Source organism: Dothidotthia symphoricarpi (assembly GCF_010015815.1).
Source record: "Dothidotthia symphoricarpi CBS 119687 unplaced genomic scaffold P153scaffold_12, whole genome shotgun sequence".
Classification (NCBI taxonomy): Eukaryota; Fungi; Ascomycota; class Dothideomycetes; order Pleosporales; family Dothidotthiaceae; genus Dothidotthia; species Dothidotthia symphoricarpi.
The window spans coordinates 185,601-207,937 of NW_022985019.1; the positions used below are offsets into that span (position 1 = coordinate 185,601).

Here is a 22,337-nt window from a genome sequence, read left to right on the forward strand (position 1 = left end):
TTTTTCATCTTGACCTTTAGCGTTAGGCTAGCCATGCATGGAATCTCTTCACCCTCTTCGATGCTTCGAGTTCCTATCGTCAATGTTTGCTAGCTCGCGCGACAGCCTTCATCTCTTCCTCGTAGACGTTCCTGCATCTCTTTCTAGCGTGCTAGAAGAGCAGGCAAGCTGATGCTGCGCTTGCAACGCGCACATATCAGCGTAATTTTGATGACACTCCACGGTAGTCGGATGGTCCTTTCCAAGGATGGTGTTGTACCCAGTAGATGCCCTCTGATACAGAAGCAGAGACTCATCGAAACGATGCTGTACCGTAAGAAGAAAAGCAAGGTTGTACACGCTCGTTAGTGTGTCTGGATGCTCAGGCCCTAGCACCTTCTCTGACTGCGCCAGCGTCTGCCGGTTTATTGTCTCAGCCTCTTTGTACTTGCCCTGCCTGGTCAGCGCTAACGCCAAGTTGCTCATGCTTGTCAGCGTGAGTGAATGCTCAAACCCTAGCACCGTCTCTAACTGCGCCAGCGTCTGCTGGTATATTGTCTCAGCCTCTTTGTACTTGCCCTGGCTGTACAACACTGTCGCTAAGTTGCTCATGCTTGTCAGCGTAGAGGGATGCTCAGGTCCTAGCACCTTCTCTCGCTGCGCCAGCGTCTCCTGGTATAGGGCTTCAGCCTCTTCGTACTTGCCCTGTTTTCTTAGTAGTAACGCTAAGTTGTTTATGCTTATCAGCGTCTTAGGATGCTTAGGCCCTAGCAGTTTCTCTGTCTGCACCAGTGTCTGCTGGTTTATTGCCTTAGCCTCTTCGTACTTGCCCTGCCTGCCTAGCACTTCGGCCAAGTTGTTCATGCTCGCTAGCGTGGCCGGATGTTCAGGCCCCAGCACCTCCTTCCTCAAGGACAATGCTTTTCTGCACGATGCCTCTGCTGGTGCATATTGCCCTAGACTCTCTTGACACCAACCTATTCGTCCTAGAAGTGAACTAATCGTCGCGCCATCTACAATGTCAACGAGCCCAGCAACATACATTGCATGTGGGAGGTACGCGCTCCAGACTTCCTTTCCTTCATGCTCGCCGTACGGCACTAGTTCCTCGGCTCGGGCTGCTGCTGTGCCTGCCCAGTTCGCCCGCTCGCCACGTCCCTCCAGCCACCCGATCAACGCCATGTGCACCAGTCGGTGCATATCGAAAAGCCTCTCTTTGTTGGATCCTGGCACAGTCTGCTGGCGCTCTGTGATGAATGCGTATCCTGTCAGCGTTCCAAGTGCTTTCGTCTGCTGCACAGAAGATCCTCCCGGCAGCAACAGCGACTGAGGAATACCAATGCGATCAATGCAAGCTATAAACGAGAGGTACTCTGCTGCAAGAGGGTCTTGTCTGCGGATTTGCTCGAAGGAGATATGCCACGTCTTTGCAACCGTGCTGTCCATGTCCCGATATCTGCTTGGATCTTCAAAGTGCTCGCTGAAGAGCTCGGCTTTTGTGCCAGCATGCTGGAGTAATGACACGTATTCGGAGACTAATGTGTTGTTCTGATTGATGAAAGCGGCTGCCTGCACGATTGCAAGCGGCAGGCCTGTAAGTTTCTCCAGCAACATTTCAACAGCCGCCTCATCGTTCAGCAATGCTTGTCTCGTCGTTCGCTGAACAAGCAGCTGCCTAGCCTCAGCTTTACCCATATCGTTCAGCTCGAGGACATTACTCTGGGTCAGGTCTGTAGCTGCCTTCCTACTGCGAGTAGTGAAGAGGATTGCGCCTTCATTGCTGTGCGGAATACTGTCGATCAAACGAGCTGATTTGGGGTTGTTTTTGTCCACTTCCAGTAAGACCTTCGAGTCATCGGCATTATCGACAATCATTAGCCAATTGCCCAAGTTTCCCAAACTCAATCTCTCCTTAACGAGTCGTTTACAATCCGCATTGTCATCGCTGATTCCTGGTATACGAAGACAGATTCCAATTTCGCGATAGGCAAGCTCGAAACTCTCTCGACTCATAGCAGGTACCCAGAAAACTAAGCGTCTGGCGTGCCCCGCAAGTGCGCAATACGCAAACTCGAGAGCAAGTGCTGACTTTCCGCATCCTCCCAGCCCATATATCGTCATCCGCCGGTGGGTGTTAGGTGAAAGCAGGGTTTGTTCGATTGCCTGGAGCTGGCTCTCTCGTCCGACAAAGAGCTCGTTTCGGGGGAAAGGTAGCGACAAGGAGACTACTCGTGATTAGCTAAGTGTGGTCCGTGCAGTGCAAAAACACCAACTTCAGAGGAATTAAAATTTTTGAAATCTCTATACCTAGCCCCTCTAATATACTACTATTTAATTTAGAAAGGTTACTTTACTTATATTTATAAGCTAGCTAGCTCCCTAAAGCCCTAGTATTATTATTATAATAGCACTACTTTTTTAGACTAAATAGGTAGTAAGTATCTAAACTTATAACCTTAAGACTTACTTTACTATATTTATAATAGTACTTAAAGTATACCTAGAAGCCTTTACTAGTAATAGAAAGGCTTCTCCTGTTAAAAGAAATAATATTACTGCCTTTATTTAAGACGCCCTTAGCTTTATAAAGTACTACTATACCTACTTAGCTAAAAGTATCTAATAAACTAAAGATATTACTACTATAATAAAGAAAATTAACTACCTTTATTAGTAGTTAATTAGAAGGATAGGTAAAGAATACTACTATAATATTAGCGTTATAGAAAATTAACTCTTAGCCTTAAATATTATAATAGAAGTTTTATACTTTATTTAACTCTATATTTCTCCTTTAGAAACTCTATATATAGGGTAAACTAATAGAAATCTTAAGGTAATTAGAATTATAATTACTAACCTAGTATACTATAACGCTTTTATATTAGTAGAATACTAAGAAACTTTAAAAAAGAGTATTTTACTTACTTTTACTAGCTTAGAAAGAACTAAAATTTAATATATTTAAAGATTAAGTTTAGAAGACCTAGAAATCTTTATAAAAGACTAGGAATTCTATTATAAGATTTTAAAAACCTTAGAATTCTAGCTACTATAGATAGTAGGCGCTTTTATTAATACTGCTTATTTTAAAGTATTAGTATATAGAATACTTATTAACTAGATAAACTTATCTAAATAAGAGAAATAGGCTCTTATAGTAACTCTTAAATTAGATAATATAAATTCTATTTCTAAAGCTAATATTTTATATATTAGCTAGCTTAACTTTAAGACTAGTTTTAAAAAGATATATACTTTAGTTATTCTTACTCTTAATAACCTTAAAGATACTAATACTCTTATTTAGTATAGTATTATATAGTAAAGTAAGAAGCTAAATATAGTTTTTTATAACTATGCCTAGTAAATTACTTAATACTTTAACTACTATTAATATAGATATACTACTATAATATAAAGATATACTAGAACTTAGTATAGCTAGCTATAGGTATATAGACTATATACTAGAGCCTATAAGAAGAAAAACTATTCTTTAAATTTAATTAAGAAGTATATAAACTGCTAAGGCAATTATATAGTTATAGATACTACTTATAACTTCTATACTTAAGAAGCTACTTAGGTTAAAGCCTAGAAAGAAACTTTAAAAATTTAGTATAATATACTAAACCTAAGACTACTAATAAGACCTTAAGTAAATAAATAGAATTTAGAAGCTCTAGTAAACTTTAAAAAAGAAAGGCCTCTACTTACTTTTATAATATTAGAAAACTTAGATAGCCTAGTTTTTTAGAAGAATACTTTACCTCTTATTAGCCTATATACTAAAGCCTTAGAGGCTAGGTTAGAAGAAGTAGCTTTATTATTACTTATAGCGCCTCTCTTAATTCTACCTTCTATAATTAAAAGTATAACTATAAGTTAACCTCTTTTAGAGGCTTCTATTACTAAAAGTATCTAGAAGTTAAGAAATATATTAGATAAGCTAATTATATACTTTAAGAAATTTAAAGTAAAACTAGAGACTTTCTTACTAAGACTAATACCTAAAATAGTATAATCTACTAAGTAAAACTTACTTTCTTTAGAGCTAGTAGTATATAAGGCTAAGGCCTTATATAATACTAAGCTAGAAGAAATATAGGCTACTAAAATAGTAGCCTTTTAGCTAGTAAAAAGAGTAGTAAGAGAATATTAGATTACTAAAGGTACTAGGCTTACTAAATATCTATACTTTAATTAAGAAGGTAGTAATAATCTTATAGAATTAATAGCTAGTAATAGGAACTATAGTTAATATTCTTTTATATTAGCCTTAGACTTAACTACTACTACCTAATTAAAGTAAATAATTAACTAGCCTAAGAAATACTCTTAAACTCTAGACCTATAAAATCTCTAAAAAAGAAAAGACTTACTAGTAGTAAAAGGCTTTAGTAGACTTAGTAAAACGCTTTTACTAGTAAAATACTAAAACCTTAATCTAGCTAGTAGTTTAGAAGACTCTAAATTTAAAGCTACTACTTTAACTAATCTTTATAGTTTAGAATATAAGTATAAGGATATTTAAAGAAGAAAAGGCTAGAATTTCTACTCTTAGAACTTACTATTATCTTTTATAATATAGGTAAGGCCTATAAAACTTACTTTATATTTTTAGCTAATTAGGCTTACTTTAAAATAGATATTATTTTTATATAGAAACTATAGTATAATACTTTTAGTAAAATATAAGTAACTATAAATTATATTAAGTACTATACTATCTTTAAACCTATAAAGAATATTAGAACTATAATCTATATCTATAAGAACTTAGGCCTAAAGGTAACTAGAGTTTTTAAAAAGAGTACTAACCTTTTAGTAATTTTTCTAATAACTAATAAAGAAACTAATATTCTATTAGTTAATATCTATAACTATATTTCTAATACTAACTTAACTATAGTTTTAAGAGACCTAGATACTTTTATCTTTAAACTTTACTTAGCTAAACTATAAGTAGAACTACTAATAGCTAGAGATTTTAATACCTATTAGTATAAATAAGATACTAGGCGCCTAAGTAATTTAGTAAAGAAGATACTCTTCTAAATCTCTATAAGTTATTTACTTATCTAAATACTACTCTCTAGTACTTTAATATATTTCTTGTAATAACTAGATAGTTAATTCTAGTAACTTTTAATAATTAACCTAGTCTTTATTTTAATAATACTTATTTATTATATATCTAGCTATAAAACTATAGAAAAAGCTAATTACTTCTTAGACTACCTATTTATTTATACTACTATCTAAGATTATGCCTCTAAAAAGACGCCTCTCTTTAAGAAATTTATATAGAATAAGACTAATACTACTAAATTAATAGAATTCCTAGAATCCTACCTATATTAAAGCTAAGAACTAACTATTTTAGATATTAACTCTTTTAAAGAATATACTATACGCCTACTTACTTAGCTATAAAAGGCTATTAAATTTACTACGCCCTAAAAGGTTATTAACTTATAGTTTTCTTAACCTAATTTCCTAGAATAACTAAATAATCTTAGAAAGAAGGTAAAAAGGAAAATACGCTACTAGCGCTAAAGTAAGAAAGGCCTAGGCTATAGTAAAACTATAGCCTAGTTAGTTAAGCTATAGAAATCTAGCTATAAGTATTAAAAATAAGAGTCTTTTTAAAAAGATATTAAAAGAGCTAATAATACTAAAGACCTATAGAAGGTAGTTACTATTTAAAAATACTAAAATAAGCTAAAGCTTAAAGAGAAAAGGTTGCTAGCCTTTATAATTAAAGAATAAAAAGTAGAAGAATTAAAGTAAGCTAAAGCTTTAAGAGCTAAGTTTTTCTCTTAAAAAACTAATAACCTTTATAACTTTATAATTAACTTAGGATCTTACTCTCCTCTTTATAAATTATACTATATTACTACTAATAAGATTTAAATAATAATTCTTTAAAGTACTTTCTAAAAGGCTCTTAGAGAAGATAGTATCTTCTAGGAAATCTTTAAACTAGCTAGTTAAGATTATAACTCTAGGCTTATTTAATAGCTTATATAGATTTTTAATACTATAACTACTTTAGAGTACTACTTCTCTGTTTTTAAACTTTCTATTATAGTTCTACTATAGAAACTAGAGAAACTAGAGAATATAGTTACTTTTTATTAGCTAATTATACTACTAAGTACTATAGGTAAATACCTTAAAGCTATTTTAGCCTAAAAACTCTAATTTCTAATTAAATTAAAACTTACTATCTCTAACTACTATTATAGGGGTAGAAAAGGCTGTAATATAGAGGACTATCTCTATAATATAGTAGAATAAGTATATAAAGCCTAAAATTAAGAGCTATTAGTAACTATAGTATTTATAGATATTATAAGAGCTTTTAACTATGTTTTCTATCTAAGACTTCTTTATAATATATTAAAATAACATCTAAAAAGGTAATAAATAGGAATTATAGCCTCTTTTTTAATAGGGTATAGTATATAAATATATCTTTTTAAAAGTATAGGTAAACTAAAAGCTATTAATATAAAGATTTCTTAAGAATCTTTTTTATTTTTATTACTTTTTATTATCTTTAACATAGACTTAGTAAAGATAGAGTAGAAACCTATTCTATTTAACCCTTAATAACTCTTTACTACTAGCTAGATTAATAATATTACTCTATTTATAGTAGGTAAAACTATAGAATAGATATATAAAATCCTTAAAGAGAAGGGCTTTAAATATACCTTATAGGCTGCTTAATATAGTTATAAGTTTAATTCTACTAAATTTTAACTACTATACTTATACTAGCTCTATTCTAAACCTTATAATCTAGATCTAGGTATAACTTTTATAAAATAATATATTAAACTAGCTAAAACTAGTATAATTAAGATTTTAAAAGTCCTTTTAGACTTTATACTTATATTTACTCTATATACTACTACAGTAACTATAAAGATTAAAACCTTACTACTAGCTATCTAGGTACTAGGTAAGTTAACCTAAAGTATTAGTATCTAAGCTAGGCGTAAAGCCTATAAAGCCTATACTATATTAAAATATATAGCTATAGCCTTAGTTTAGTACTAAAGTAACTCTAACCTAAAGGCTATAAAGAACCTAAGTAAGGCTATAATAAGATTAAATAGTATATAATAAAATACTACTAATTAGATTATAGGTAGTTAGTAAAATATACCTAAAGAAGTTACTAAAGTCTTTACTACTTTACTTCTAGCTAAAGAATACTTAGATAAACTTACTACTAAAAATCTACTTTAAATAGCTACTAAACCTTATAGTAAGTAGCTTATTTTCTATATAGATATTAAAGCTAAATACCTAAGTCTCTTAGCTACTTATATTATTACTTTAAAATAAAGAATAAGAGCCTAAGCCTATTAATATATTAAACTAAATAGACCTTTTATAAATAAGCTATAGAAATACTACCTATAAATAGTTTACCTAGAAATAAAAGAAGTAGCCTATAAGTACTATTAGGATACCTATAAACTCTTTTAAGTCTACTAGTACTCTAATAGCTCTAGTATTAACTAAAAGATTAGAGTAGTAGTAGTTTATCTAGCTATAAGAGCTAAATATTAAGCCTACCTAAGTAATAAAGAAGAATACTTAGTATATAATAGTAAGGCTTACGCTCTTACCTTAGTAATAAAGGCTATTATTAAGCTTAAATTAATATAATTAACTATTATATATATAGATAACTATAGACTAGTTTAGGCTATTAGTAAACCTATAGCAAATAGCAGCTAATAATTTATTAAATACTTCTATAACCTATATAGATAGTTTCTATATCTAATTAAAGTTTACTAGATTTTAAGCTATAAAGAAATTCTAGGAAATAAAGCTACTAATAATACTATAAAACGTGTAATAGAGTAGTAGCCTAAGAAAGAAAGAATAAAATAGTAAGCTATTTATAAAACTAAGCTTCCTTAAATACCTATACTTTAATAGTTATAAGCTAGGCTCTTAAAATTATTTAGTTTACTTTAACTAGAATAAAATACCCTAATCTAATAAAATAGTAAATAGATAGTAAGCTAGAGTAGAAAATAACTATAAGTAATTATCTTTAACTTAGACTTTAAGATACTTAAATAATACTAGAATATCTTCTACTCTCTTACCTCTATTATTATAGGCCTCTTTACAGGCTATATAAGCCTTAATAATACTATATATTAACTTTAGATAAGTAAAGTAGAATTACCTATTTATAACCTATACTAGAATAATAAACGCTAAACTATCTACTATATTTTATTTATTTACCTAGCCTTAAGTAGAGATTATAATAAAATATAGGCTTAGGTAGGTTATAAGCTAATAAGTATAAAAGAACTTCTAAGAACTTTAGATATAGCTAGATATACTACCTTACTAGTACTAAAGAGCTGTATACTTTATTAGTTCTAGTATATTAACGCCTTAGCTATTAAATAGTCTATACTTTAAAAAGTTAATAATACCTAAAGGTACTACTTTCCTTTATTATAGTTTACTAAATAAATAGGTAGGCTTTAATAGTAAGTAGAACTAGCTTATACACCTAAGTATATTAAAAAAAAGAAGATAGTATAAACCTACTTCTTTAGTCTACTAAGTAGATTTAAATTTTACTTATTTATTAATAATTTTTTAATAAGGAAGAGTAGCTAATAAGCTACTTTAGGTACTTTAACTATAACTACACCCTCTAAGCTCTAAGAAATAAGAAAGAGTATACTATTAGTTACTTAAGCTAAGATAAAAAGAGTTTAGCTCTCTAACTAGTAGTAGGATAATTAGTTTTATTCTTCTAAAAGAAATAGTAAATGCTAAAGCAGTATAAGTAATAAGAGTATATATAAGTAAGGAAGTAATATTTTTAGGAATAATATTTAGAAGTAGCTAGCAGTATAGTATAACTTATTCTACTTATCTTTCTAAGCTAGCCTTAAAGGGCTAGTAAGGAAATAATAGGTAGGTAGTTAGGTAAATATAGGGGCTCCTAGGGTTAGACCTAGGGGCACTTTAGTATTTGCTAGCAAGCTAGTATTTACTAAGGATCCTACACCCTAGCTACGTAGCCTTTAGCCTCTGTAAAGCTTATAAATGAACCAACCAACCAACCAACCTGGTCCGTGCAGTGCGATGCTATCATAGCCAGACCCAATACACACCGGACAGGTCCTGCACATCTACGTTCTCCCGTCCTTGCTGCCGCTTCTGTATCTCCTCCTTGAGCCGCTGCGTCGCATACTCCTCTCCCTCCCCATATAAAAGCGGCAGGAATACCCCAAAGATCCCTAGCAAACAGTACACTTTATCTTCCTTCAGCGTCGTTGTGCGTTTCGCCGCCCAGCTCATCCGCTTGTCGACACTGAACTCGGTGAGCCTATGACCCCTTAACGCCTCGACAGGTATGCCAGTGACGCTGTGTATCTCCTGCTCTAGCGAGATCCTGCTGCCTAGCCGCTTGCCGTCCTGGGAGAAGAACTCGACGCTGGCTGGCGCTAGTAGCTCTTGCAGCGTCCAGCCTCGTGTAAACCACCGGCTGCGCTGAAAAGCTTGTTGCCACGATATGGGGAAGGCCTCAGGGTTGGTGACCTCCTCCGGCACTGGGACGTCTGTCAGGTATACATAGCACTTCGCTGCGCCCTGGTACCAGCGGAACATGGAGTTGATCGCTGTGTTCAGCTCGTTGTTCGTGGACTTGTCGATGCAGCACGTGTCCACCCAGAAGTACTCGAGGCTATCCGCTGTAGCTCGCTCGCCGCAGAAGCGGATCTTAGCATAGCCGGGCTTATCTGCGCCTGTTCCCGCCAACAGCTCATTATAGGTGACTTCCTGACCGTCCGTCCAGGTGTGTGAGAGGATGGCGTACGGAGGAGCGAGGTCGTCGCTGAAAGACGTCAGCTCGAAGCCGTCGCCTGCTGGGAGACGTTTAAGAAGGCGCATTGTGTCCCCACAGGCGGGCAGAGGTGAAAGTTGCGGGGCAGCAGTAGACGTCCCTGTTGTGCACACGCATGAAGCACATCAAGCAGGCTGCGAGCAGGTAGTTGATGGGCGCGTAAGGCTGTGCTCAGCCACAAGCCTTATGCGCGTCTGACAGTCTTTGGGCGCAGCGAATCTGGGCGCGTAGCAATACCATAGACATGGGTTGAATTGAAGCAACAACCATTGGTTGGATATATATAGTGGCGCAGAGTGGCTGTGCAGATTTTACTACAACGTACGGTAGGTGTATATTCAAGGTGGAGCCTGCATATTCAAGCTAGCAGTCACAGCTAAGATTTCCTGCAGTCAAATCAACTTGATTACGTCATTGTATGTAACGAACAAGAGATGCAGCGTCCAGCCACCCCCTCCCCGATCCACCTTGGAAATACACCCCCCGTACGTTGTACTCACAGAAGGACTCGCTTCGCTACAGCCTGTCTGGCTATCTACGGATTAAACAAGTTTACCGTAAAACTCCTGCTCTTTCGTTTACTACTAGCAGGGCGGGGTGTGAGGCTCAACACGGGTACTAAGCCAAGTAAAGGATAACGGTCCCAGAATTTCCCACTTTTCCCCGCAGTCAGAGCCATGTCTAGCCATTCAGTGAGGCTGTGCTAATTTTCAACTGTTACGCCCCTCTTGCTAGCAGTAATCGAAAGAGCAGTGTTTTACGGTATACCACAGTGTCGCCAGGCGACGATACGAATCACGTGATGTTAGCCCCAGCGCGAACAACAGAATCCTGAGACGTTCAACACCATAATGGGAGATTTGTGTATAGGTAGATAATACACATTCTATCACAATCACAATCCATTGCGGGTGCAGAAAGTCGTGATTCACACTAAAAAAAGTAGTGCTGCATTCTCAGTGGTTTGGTGCATTACCTAATCCCCGTTATCGTCTCACCCCCCAGCATGATAAACTGGACGGTTCTGAGATTGGTTACTACTACACGCATTGATTATCTAGTCATCTCAAAAATGTCTAGCTTTTTCTGACTAGGTTGTCGTCTCACCCTCTATACAAGAAAAAACAGCTCAGTTTCCTAATGTTGTCAGCAAGACAACAAGAACAAGAACATTAAGATTACAACTCTACCACAATAGGTCTAAAGAACTCAGGAAATTATAGTATTTCATATCACCTTATGCTCTTGCTCAATTTCAGTTCTTTAGTCCTCTTCTTACGTAGCGTGGCTGTAGAATTGTTGTCTATGTAGGAGGAAGACTTGAAGACACATCAGAAAGTTGTGCCATTTTTCTCCTTCCAGGGCGTGGTATAACAACCCGTGGTACGCTACGCTAGACGTGCTGCACACCCATCTCCGACTCTAAATCTAATCACAGGTAGGCAAACCCCTTTTTTAGCACAGCTTAGCACAATACAATACAAGAATATACACCACAGACATCCAAGCACGCTACTAGTACTCTAAGCTCCTATATACTACCGGTAAGAACAGCAATAGCTACAAACTCACGCAGAGAAGTTATGCCAGATTACTGCCTACACGAGAAACGACTAAGAGGCACATTCTTTACTTGAAGGTAACCTCTGCAGTCTTGGGGGAAATCGTCGTGCGAAGGGGTGGTGGTACATGACTGCTTGGATGAATGGATGGATGGAAGGTATGGACGGATGAGTGGGTAGGGAGGGATGGGATAGACGGGAAGCAATTGAACAAGTGAGGTGCTTAGAACCCGCAATCATCACAGCCCAGCACGACAACCCAAGAAAAGAGAAACAGTCCTGAAAAACTTCCCCTCCAACATTCCAATTCACTTCCCCACCCACTCAACCCAACCAGCCATACCCAGTCCGTCAAACACCCCATATCAAAACAAACAAACGCCCACGCTATGCCCCCTCCCCCCATCCTCAGCCCAACACCAAAAAAACTCCAGACAACTAATCACTAAGTTCAATAGCATCATCCTGCGTCCCCCCCATCTGTCCCTGTCCCTGTCCCTGCGCCTGCCCCACGAACGAAAACCCCTGCTGTGCCTGACCACCAAAGCCAAAGCCCAGGCCCAAGCCCTGCGCCGGCTGTGCGAAATGCGGGGTAGAATCGTCTTCTTCGTCGTCCCAGTCGGCGGCTTGGTCGGAGGGCATTTCCTCGTCTTCGTCTTCATCTAGGTCTTCGTCTTCGTCAAAGGATACGGCGTCTTCGTCTTCGTCGGCGTCGAAGGCATCGTCTTCTTCTTCTTCGGATTCTTCTTCTTCGTCGTCCGAGGAGTCGAGGACTTGCGCGTGTACAACCTCTGGTTCCGGTACGTCGTCGTCCGAGTCGTCGAGTTCACTGTACACATCCCCTCCTTGTTGTACCTCCGGCTCCCCATCCCCATATTGCGTCTGCGTCTGCAGCGGAAAATAGCTCATCTGCGTGGGAATCGGACTACTCATCCCCTGCACCCCCGAGTTCCTCGCAGACGCAGGCGAACTAATCGCCATCGGCTCATTACGACCGCCAGCCGCAGGCGCATACTGGTCGCGATACCTGCGGATCGCGTCGGGGCCCTTGCCGTACAGATGCTGGGGGACGAAACGGCTTGTTCGTGCCCAGTAGGCGGGGCGGTCTGTTGTGTTGGGGCCTGTGGTTGCGGTGCTCCTGTTGAATGCAGATTGGCGCGAGAGGCTGAGGTTGGGCACGCTGCGGCCGAAGTCGTGGGTTGGGGGTTGTTTGGGGGTGGCGAGGAGTTGTTTTGCCTGGGCGATGAGCTGGCTTGCTTTTCCGTTTCCGTTTCCGTTTACGTTTAGAGATGAGCGGCCGTTGAAAGACGCCGTCCCATTCACAGACTGCGCAGATGACGCGGAGTTGTGCAGCGCGTGTTGTAGTGCGCGGAAGCGCGCGAGCGGGTCGTCTGTGATGGTTGGTGTTGGGGAAGGGGAGGGAGCTGGGGAGGCGATGGGTGGTGTTCTGCGCGGGCGCTTGGGGTCTGGTTTGACTTCTTGCCTCTCTTCCTCGCCTGAACTAGAGCCGAAGCTTCGCTTGCGGTATTTGCTCGGGTCGATGCCCAGGGCGCGCAGTTTGAACCAGTCTGTTTCCGTTCGGTCGGAGGGGACGGTGGATTTTTCGTAGGCTTCGGAGTAGCCGGAGAGCGAGGCGGTGCCGTTGACGGAGGTGGCTGGGGTTTGTACGGATGGCGCCTGTCGGGGGATGTTTCGTGGCGGCCACGCTTGTACCTGTACTTGTGCCGGTTGTTCGATTGGTTCTGGTGCCTGACTAGACCGCCGTTCTTCCGTGCGTCTAGCGCGTCTTGAGTTGGGCGTCGCTGGCTTTTTGAAGGTCGGTTCACTCGTCGCGTGACCGTTCATCGTAGCCGGTGCACCCCCTTCTTCCTCATTCGCCATCTGCGCCCTCAACTCCTTCAGTCTCCTCCTCCTATCTCTCGCCTGTCTCGCTCGATGTTTCTTCTCCAACTGTGCAATCCAATGAGCCATAACAGCCCGCTTGAATCCCAATTGCTTGCGCTGGTTAAATTCCTCGCCCAGCGCCGTCGCCTTCTCCCTCTGAACCTGCAGCAGGACATCGCGAGTAACATTGTCCACCGCGTTCTCAAGAAACTGGTACATTAGTCCTTCATCCGGATCGAACAAGATGTTCATTGTTAGTGTATTATATGCTGTTTCACGTTCCCGCGCCTTTGTTAGTCGTTCCTCCTCTTTCTGTGCAAGACGTTGCTCTTCGCGAATGACTCGCTCTCGTTCCTCTTTCACTCTTCGTTCCTCGTCGAGTTGTTGTTGACGTCGCTGGTTCTCAATCCGGCGTTGTTCCGCCTCCTGAGCTTGCCGCTCCTGTTCGGCTTGTACGCGCTGCTGTTCCTCTGCTGCTTGCTGTTGTTGGAGCGCCAAAGCTTTGCGCTGCTCTTCTTCCGCCTTCTGCTTCTCCTCGTCCTGAGCAACCGGGGCTGCTGGTGTTGGTGTTGGCGATGTTGCAGGCGTAAAAGAGAATGAAGACTTCGCCGCTTCAGCTGCGGGAGCTGGTGCAGTCGTTGTCGTAGCAAACGAAAACGGCGACTTCGTAGCGTTCTGAGCCGCGCCTCCATTCGCAAGATTGTTGGAGAAACCGAATGAAGCTGGTGGTTGGGAAGCGGAAGTAGCTGTAGGTTGTTCTGTTTTCGCAGCGTTCGCAAACGAAAACGACGGCGTCGCCGTCGCTTCATTTGAAAAAGACGTCGCTGGAGTTGACGATTCAGGCTTCGAAGCAGCCGCAGAAGCGAATTTGGCAAAAGGGTTAGTGTTCTGCGTACTATTAGGCGCGAACTGAATTGGCGTTTTGGCCGCATCAAACAGCCCAGGCTGAACGGCCGACGAGAAAGGACTTGCAGAAACCTGATTCGGCTGAGTCTGCGATACCGCCTGCGCGAACGGATTGCCCGACGCAAAGCTCGCGGCCGGAGTAGTCGCAGGAGTGCTCGCCGGACTAAAAGACGGCGCAAAAGCACTGAGATTCGCCGCACCGTTCGCCGCCGGAAAGAAGCCATTCGATTTCGCAGTCGTCGTGTCAGGAACAAACAAAGAAGTTTCATCTTCCATCTCATCCTCAACCTGCATAGCGGAATCCGATTCAAACACCAGCCCATTCCTCCGCGCTTCCTGCACCGACATGCCCGAGATGACTGCCGATAGTGCGCGCCCAAAACGCTTGGACTCGACGATATCCGCGGAGAAGATCTGCGGGCTTGCATCGGCTGGCGTTCGCAGTGGACCCTGTCCGTAGCCCATGGCGATGATGTCGAGATACGTGTGTCCCTCGTCGTTGCGGCTGAACGTGAAGCCAAAGGCCTCGCATAGCTCGACGGCTTCACGATCCGTGTCCAGGCCAAGCACGTATTTCAGCTTGTCGGTCGTCCAGTCATCCACAACAATGCCTACAGCTTTGGAATTGCCGCGGCGATAGGCGCGCCATATGGTGTCCAGCACGACGTGTCGCACGCGCTGGAAGGAGACTTCCGCCGCACAGGCCATGAGGTAGGAGACTCTGGACGATTTGACGAGTTCCCAGAATCTCTTCCAATTCGCCTGGGCCTGGATGAACTTGCTCTCCGTGCGCTTGAAGAGGACCGACTTGAGCGCCTGGCCAATCTCAATGGCCGTCTTGACCCGGTTGTTATGTCGCAGATCGCTGGGCAGACTGTGTAACTCGCTCTCAAGCTGAGTGTTTGCAAAGAGCGAGGCCAGGATCAGTCTGTAGGCCCAGAACTCCGCTTCGTTATCTGAAGGTATGCCCGCACGTCTATTATCGGTGTATCGCTCCTTCAGCGACATCAGCGTCTGGTTGAACTGCTCCATATCCTGCTGGTACGTGTAACTCTCCTTGGGGCTCTGCGCCATATGGTGCATGGAGAGCAGCAGGAAGCGCGCGCTGCGTTCGAGACAGGTGAGGAGGATGTTGATGTCGGGGCGCTTCTCGATGCGCTGGGTGCGCAGGTCTTTGCGCACGGCGCGGGTGCGGTCCCATATCCAGCTGTGCAGATGGTCAAAGTCGGCCGTGTCGAGGCGCTGCATGAGATGGTCGATTGTTTTCTGTCGCGGATTAACCAGGCATTGGGATGTGTTGCGCGTGGTGCACTCACCAGACATGTGGCGGGCGACCGGATCTCCGAGATCAGCTCGACGTCCATGCCGGCTGCGGAGCGCGCATAAGCCTTGACCATGCGCGATTCATCCGGTATGCGTTCTTTTCGCGGGAGGTATTCGGTTTCGGGTGTCTGGGCAAGTTAGTAGGCGAAGTCGCAGAGTAGTCGCTATACATACACATTCCGGCGCCTTGACATCCAGCTCTACTATGCGGCGCACACGCTCAAACTCGGGACACATATCGGTACAATCGCCATACAGCTTGACCGACTCGCTGAGCTTCATCTGGCCATCTGGGTTCATGCGGCCCTCCTTCTGGAATCGCTGGCGGTCGAGGGTGCGCCTTTTCCTGATCTGCGCACGTCAGCGCTTATCTACCAAACCATATGTGCGGCCACTCACAAAGTCGAGTCGCGCCTGGTAGTCCTTCTCGGGATGGGGAGTCGAGTTCCACGCATGGGCCTGGCTAGTCTGGTTTGCAACATTCCTAAATCTTCAGTCAGAACAGGCCGCGAGCGGCACTCCTGGTCTACACCCAGCACATCCACCACTGCCATCACTACCAATTCCACCCAACGCCTCCCCCACATGGACACGCACACCACCACCCCCCATGCGTTCCACACGTTCTTCAGCCAGAAAAGGGCACTCACGTCGCATTTCCTCTTGCAGCATTCATCCCACCACGCCCACCGAATCCTCCCCGGGGCCCCCTCGGCACGCCCTGATTCCCGCGCCCACCACGCGAAAAACCTTGTTGCGCAGGCTTACCCTCCCCACCGCCCGGCTGTCCAAACGCGCCATTCCCCCTGCCCCGCCCACGCGGCGCATTACCGCCTCTACCCCGGCCGCGCCCTGCATCGCCGCCTCTGCCGCCGCGCGGAGCTGACGACATAGATCGCGACGCTAGTCAGGGTGCGGCGTGTTCATGCGGTGTTATCGATGTCGGTGTCTCGAAAATGTGCTTTCGCGTTGTGAATATCGCGCGTTTGTGCTGGGATGGCGTGTAGAATGGAGGGTGCACGTGTAGAGGGACGTGTGGTGTAATGTGGTGTGGAGATGAACGGCGACGGGGGAGACGGCGACAGAAGAGTCGATGGTCGCTGGCGCGCGCGAGACGGGGACAAGAGAGCTGCGAGCTTCAAAGAAGACGCGGGCGCGCTAGTACACGTGGCTTGGTGGCTTGGCGTTGGCTTCGTTTTTCGCCGACTCGCCGACTGGACTCTCATGTTCATCACTTGCATCACATCACCATTGCAGGTTGGAATCTGTGCAAAGAGAGAAAGTTGGAATTTGTTCAAACAAAGCAGATAACATTGACAAAACCGAAATAGGTGATTAGTAGTATTGGACACGTTGTGTCTTTTCTTTTCTCCTCTCATCATCATCCTCATCACCATCACCATCCCATTCATCCCCTCTCCTCTCCACGAAGAGATAACATATACAGCCATCCTCTCCGCATTACCACACACACCATTTTATACACCCCCCAACCCCCCCTTCCCAAACCCCCAATACCTCACTCCCAAAACTCCCCATTAAGCGACACACCCGTGTCGCCATGATTTTTCCTTGTCGTGTTAATCTCGTCGTCGTTGTTGTGATAGTTGTCATTTGCAAATGCGGTTCGTGAAGCGGCGTAACATCGTGTCGTGAGGGTATATCGCGTAGCGTAGCGTGCGAGATGCAAAATCGTTGTTGAAAAGATAGATGGATGAAATAAGTAAGCAAGCAAGTAAGCGCGCGTATGAAAAAATAGGAAGCAAATAATGAAACTGGATAAAACAAATGGAATGAATGGCAAAGGAGAAGACGTTCCAGGAAGAATGCCGAAGCAAACGCTGCCCCTGTGGTGGATGGGTGGGTTGGTTGGTTGGTTGGTATGAGGTTTAAGGTGCAGTGCTGGAACGCCAGACGAGAACGCTGGACATTGAATATGGTGAAAGAGATGCATGGCTGGCTGGCGTCTTGCGTTGGTGCAAGTGCGATGCGAAGATATGAGAGATACAGAGTAGGAAATACAATCTAAAACAACAAGCGCAACACAAGGCACGAGTTCAGTGATGTAACGATCCCCGGCCATTAGTGTTATAGTCCATAGGCAGGCCGTGAAACCCCGTGTGGACGTCCGTCGGCGACACCGTCATGTTCATAGTTGTGGGTGTGAACATCGTGTCATACTCGTACGGGTATCCATGGGTATTGCTCTGACCGATTGGTGGTAAGAACGACGCCTGGTGGACTTGCGTCGAGTATGGACCGTCGAACATGGCCATCTGGAAGGAATTGACGAGATCCGGTGCAGGGAGGGGAGCGAACGATGATGGCGCTGAGTGCGAGAACGAACTTGTGCTAGTGAGAGGCTGGTATAGATGGGTGTTGTAGTTGGCGTGACTACTCGTGTACTGCATGGGCTGACTGAACGATGTCATGGTGGATCGCGGGTACGTTTCGTGCTGGCTGGGTATGGTATGGTTGCCGCCTTTCACATCGTCAAATGACGAGCTGGGTGTTGGCATGGGCCCAGTCAGGTAGTAGTTCTGTTGCGGCTGGGAAGGAGCAGACACTGGTTGTGCTGCGACAGCAACGGGCGATCCGACTTTCCACGGCTGTTGTTGCGGACTTGCCACATTCGACTGGATTGGCGGTGTGCAAGTCCCGGCCTTGATAGTTATTGACTGCGTCGACGAAGCGCGACGAGACATATTCACCATCGTGTCATCGGGCTCGGTATCATCTGCAGAAGCGTTGTTGCTCGACTCTGTCCGTAGCATGGGGCTCGCTCTGTCGACACGACGGCGCTTCATCCGCGCAGGTCGTCGGGGTGGTCGTGAAATCGGCTGCCAGGTGTGGTACTTGCCCGTCCCAGGATCTGTGCCGTCGGCGCCCTCGTACAGATCGTACATGGCGAGATGCTCTTCGTACGACGAGGCCACATCAAAGAGACTAGGCAGGATGCTCTTCAGCGCGCGATCCCGCATTAGATCACTGAAATTAGACCCCTTTGATGACGAGAAGTGCTCGGATGGCGTAGTCTCGATGTTGTACAGAGCCACTTGGCGCAGCTTTGCAATCCAGGAGCCCTTACGCTTGACTTCGTCAATACGGCGGTGAAGAAGCATGACGTCCACGGCAAGGGTCAAGAGGTCTGCAAATTGTGTGAGCTGTGAAATAATGCTGAATGCAGACAACGTGACTCACCTGTTTTGGCGAGATGCGAAGGTTCGTTGTAGTGCACATGACGTGGCCACCAAGGCGGCGTCATCTCGTCCGCCTCCTCGGATGGAAGCTTCTTGTGGTACCTGCCGTATGCACCTAGACGCCTCGGCTCCAACTGCTTGATCCACTGCGTGATGATGCCGCGCAGAGGCTTCATCGTCAGTTCGTCAAAGCGGCGTCGTAGAAATTGCTTGAGCTTCTCAAAGTCACCAATGTAGAATGTGTACGACTCCTCGCTTGTGGCGATGAGATTTTGGCTGTCATCTTCTTCCTCACTCTCGTCACGCACTACTGGACGAGGGCGAGACGTTTCGTCGGCAACAGATCGACTTCTCTTGAGAGATTTTGACTTGGGATTCCTGGGAGAAGACAGGTTTTTGGTTGTCGACTTGTGCGTGCTCTCATCAGACGCATCCTGCTCTTGGTTGATGTTGTGAGAATGGTCGTTGAGAGTGTTGTGTGACAATACTTGACTTGTTGTCTGCGTCTTGATTGGCCTACGCGGTGCTGGAGTCGTCTTTCGCGAGTCTTCAATCCCCTGGAAGTGCTGCTGCTGCGGCTTGAACAGGTGTTCAAAGCCAGGAATGGGCTGGTAGACAGCGTGCTCCCGGCCATCGGCGGTGATAATCTTGCCAAGCGGCATTCTTGAAGCAATAGGTGTGGGAAGAGCAATCTCATTGCATTGCACAACGTCTTTGATCATGGTTTCGGTTGGTGTATGCTGCATCGTATGTCAGCCAAACTGTGGGTGATATGGGGGCACATATGAAAAGCTCGGTTGCCATGACCAGTGAAAACGCTACCGTCCCGACGGTTGGGGTAGCCGCACACGCTAACACTGGCGGACGCGCTTCGGCAGCGCGGGGGACGAAGCCTAGTCTAACGACATCTGAACAAGAAAAACGCACCACGCACCTTAGACTCTGAGCTGAAGTCGCCGTCTTCTGTCAACACAAAAGGATCCTCTCCGAAGTCGTTTATTTGTGCGTCCATCCAATGCCCAGACGGACCAAGTGATCGGTCCTTCGAAACGCCCAGTGGGCCTGCAGCCTTGAACTTGGCCATTGGATAAGGCTCCAACTACCGACAGTTTTCCGAGTAACAGATGCAGCCGCAGATTGCGAATTAATGAGCAAATCTGCTTCTCAAACAGCTGACTGCATACAGAGACCCTGCTGGTTTCTCGTTTCTGGTTTCTGGGTTCTGGAAACGGGGTTGAGTAAGGTAGTCGCTGCACTTGCTCCTTACGACGGTCAGCAAAAGCAAAAGGTATATTCCCTCAGGTGGTCTGATCGATGGGCAGGGCAGCCGTTCGTCATGCGCATGCATGGTAATCGTGAGGACGGTCCATTGACCGCACCCTACACTTCCCGCACAGAGTGTGCTTACCTGAACGAGCAGTGTTCCCGGGACCCGGAAATAAATTGAATCGAATCCGCAAAAGCAAGAATAGACCGTGGTTCCAGTGCTCGAATTCCGTCCCTGATGGATTTAGAAGGGTAAGGTATTTCCAAGTGTTCTGGAGCAGTTGACGGATCCGCCACAGCCCAAAAAGGTACGAGACGTCGGTGGCGCTAGCCAAAGCAAGCTCAACGAGGTGTAATGGAGTTGTAACACAAACGCCCATTCAAGGTCAGTGCCGATCTTAGATGTCACGAGGTAAAGCGGAGCCTCAAACAAGCAACTAACCCAGGGTTCAACTGCTAAGGGAACGGGTTAACAGGAAGGATAGGTACGATAGTACCGGGTTGTATAGACTTGGACTTGACACCTTATGTATACCTAAGGTCTTCTTATCCATCTCGTCTAAAAGACGGTGTTGCAGCACCCTCATCTTTGTTTCCAAGTACATACCCGTTGAGCGACCAGGGACAACAGCTATTTTTTCTCTTCCTGACAGCAAACACTGACCGATGGACCCCCGAACCGTGCAGCGCGGAAGCATCGACAACAGCCGTCGAGGCGGAAAGCCTCAAACGGTCTCCAAGATCCAGGATCCAGGCATGTTCCCGTATCCGCGAGCTGTGCTCCCCGCCAGGTTGTAACCACATCTGGCGTCCAGTATCCGGTTTTCCTCGCGATGAGAAAGTGAGCGGGTAGCAGTACATACGCTAGCATCGCCTTGCAGAGATTTGGACATGTGGCGCCACATGGCGTGCCCCGTCCGGAACCATCCTTCCTAACCGCCGCCCGGTGATCACACACCAATCTGACGTTGATGTGGGCCGTACAACCTAAATCGGGATATGCAACCCCTGGGGGAGTGGGGAGGAGATTCATCTTGAGGACACATCGATGCGAGACGAAAAAGCGCAAAACACCACTACCAAGCAAGGCAGGCAAGCAAGCAATTACCAGCCCTTTTTGCTGCGCCGAAAAGTATCGATACTGGCTTCCAACGTCGGCGACGTGTGAAGCAGGATGTTCCTTGCTACCTCTTACAGCATTGCGCGGATTTCATGTCGCCATCTCTGGACAAGACTGGGTACCCCGACCAGTCCCTCATCGGCCTCTCACTACAACTAACAGCGCAGCGCGCTCTCCCATATGTACCAGCCTCTTTAAATTCGCAAGCCGCGCCAGTCTCCAAATCCCATCATTACATACCCATTACGCCGCATCCCCTCTGACCAACTGTCCATCCCCGCTGATTGGCCCCACCATGCACCCACAATCACATCGACCTTTTTTCTTCGCGACCAAAACCCCGGTCAGCGGTAGACCGATAAACGCAGATGAGAAACAACGATCGCTCCCGCTCCCCCCCCTCCCCCCTCCCATCCAATCTCATCTCGGCGTGATCTCGTCTCATCTCGTCACCATCGCGTTTCCATCGCGCAGTAGTTTGGCTGCCTACGTACGGGCGGATATCTCGTTCCCTCGCCCCGCCTCGCCTGCCCAGGCGAGAGACTGATCCGACGGCCCAACTTGGATACTTGCTTGCGTCCAACCAACAAAAGTTGACGGTGGGTATGTAATCTCGCATCTGCAACGGCTGGCTCGCGTCAGCGACCACCGTGCATGCCCACAGTGTGTAAAAATGCACGTAGCGTGCGCCGTCTTGCGGCCGTACGCTCTTCTCCACCGCTTCACCCCACGCAGCTGCTGCTGCTGTGCTGCTGACACTGCGTCCGGTCGGTGTACTGGCACTGGTATGTATGTGTCGCACGAGTTTTATTCTGTGCATTGTTGGCCATGCGTTCGCCCGAGCGGCAACCGAGAAGGAGCGCGAAAATGCGTCAGTAATGGTGGCTACCTCCATGCGTTGGGGTGTTGCGTGGGCTAAACCTGTTGCTCGCGGGGTGGGACGGGTATATCCTTGCTAGGCCACCCGCTTTCAGAATCACGTACAGCAATCCCGCATGCAGACAGGGGGTTACGTACATGTTTTGCGGACGGCTGATGCAGGCAATTACTTGGCAACTGTATAGTGTGGGCATGCGTATACAGGCTAGTTGGCGAGATGTTCTAGATATCGACCGCTGCGGTTGAGTCGGCGGCCTAGCGTGTCTGTATGCGTTAATGTGGAGCAGAGTCCGGTGCATCTCCACCCA

The 22,337-nt window shown here is 44.9% G+C and overlaps 5 protein-coding genes across 5 annotated transcripts; 1 reads left to right on the forward strand and 4 right to left on the reverse strand.

Moving 5' to 3' along the window:
- Positions 1-108: 108 nt before the first annotated feature.
- On the reverse strand, positions 109-9,936 carry P153DRAFT_376491 (kinesin light chain 1; the record flags this gene model as incomplete). The annotated part of the gene is made up of 2 exons (XM_033669663.1): positions 109-2,204; positions 9,159-9,936. The coding sequence occupies 2 exons, from the start codon at positions 9,934-9,936 to the stop codon at positions 109-111; spliced, it is 2,874 nt and encodes a 957-aa protein (XP_033522702.1).
- A 1,854-nt stretch (positions 9,937-11,790) lies between these two features.
- On the reverse strand, positions 11,791-16,043 carry P153DRAFT_34703 (uncharacterized protein). The gene is made up of 4 exons (XM_033666149.1): positions 15,964-16,043; positions 15,739-15,915; positions 15,558-15,692; positions 11,791-15,507 (listed from the first exon to the last, which is right to left on the reverse strand). Exons 2-4 carry the CDS (start codon positions 15,862-15,864, stop codon positions 11,890-11,892), a joined length of 3,879 nt encoding a protein of 1,292 aa, XP_033522703.1. The 5' UTR covers positions 15,865-15,915; positions 15,964-16,043; the 3' UTR covers positions 11,791-11,889.
- Positions 16,044-17,318: 1,275 nt separating this feature from the next.
- P153DRAFT_34700 (uncharacterized protein) lies at positions 17,319-19,973 on the reverse strand. The gene is made up of 3 exons (XM_033666147.1): positions 19,699-19,973; positions 18,766-19,504; positions 17,319-18,712 (listed from the first exon to the last, which is right to left on the reverse strand). The coding sequence occupies exons 1-3, from the start codon at positions 19,846-19,848 to the stop codon at positions 17,622-17,624; spliced, it is 1,980 nt and encodes a 659-aa protein (XP_033522704.1). The 5' UTR covers positions 19,849-19,973; the 3' UTR covers positions 17,319-17,621.
- On the forward strand, positions 19,812-20,243 carry P153DRAFT_34758 (uncharacterized protein). Its single transcript, XM_033666178.1, has 2 exons — positions 19,812-20,035; positions 20,087-20,243. Exons 1-2 carry the CDS (start codon positions 19,912-19,914, stop codon positions 20,209-20,211), a joined length of 249 nt encoding a protein of 82 aa, XP_033522705.1. The 5' UTR covers positions 19,812-19,911; the 3' UTR covers positions 20,212-20,243.
- Positions 20,244-21,457: 1,214 nt separating this feature from the next.
- Positions 21,458-22,045, reverse strand: P153DRAFT_386443 (uncharacterized protein; the record flags this gene model as incomplete). The annotated part of the gene is made up of 2 exons (XM_033670529.1): positions 21,458-21,778; positions 21,830-22,045. The coding sequence occupies 2 exons, from the start codon at positions 22,043-22,045 to the stop codon at positions 21,458-21,460; spliced, it is 537 nt and encodes a 178-aa protein (XP_033522706.1).
- Positions 22,046-22,337: the final 292 nt, after the last annotated feature.

Coding starts and splice junctions, on each gene's coding strand:
- P153DRAFT_34758 (XM_033666178.1), top strand. CDS start 19,912: ATGAGCAAATCTGCTTCTCAAACAGCTGACTGCATACAGAGACCCTGC. Junction 20,036..20,086: donor TGCACTTGCTCCTTACGACG/GTCAGCAAAAGC, acceptor ATCGATGGGCAG/GGCAGCCGTTCGTCATGCGC.
- P153DRAFT_34700 (XM_033666147.1), bottom strand. CDS start 19,848: ATGGCCAAGTTCAAGGCTGCAGGCCCACTGGGCGTTTCGAAGGACCGA. Junction 19,505..19,698: donor ACTTCAGCTCAGAGTCTAAG/GTGCGTGGTGCG, acceptor CATACGATGCAG/CATACACCAACCGAAACCAT. Junction 18,713..18,765: donor TTCGCATCTCGCCAAAACAG/GTGAGTCACGTT, acceptor CACAATTTGCAG/ACCTCTTGACCCTTGCCGTG.
- P153DRAFT_34703 (XM_033666149.1), bottom strand. CDS start 15,864: ATGAACCCAGATGGCCAGATGAAGCTCAGCGAGTCGGTCAAGCTGTAT. Junction 15,693..15,738: donor ATGTCAAGGCGCCGGAATGT/GTATGTATAGCG, acceptor TAACTTGCCCAG/ACACCCGAAACCGAATACCT. Junction 15,508..15,557: donor GGTCGCCCGCCACATGTCTG/GTGAGTGCACCA, acceptor AATCCGCGACAG/AAAACAATCGACCATCTCAT.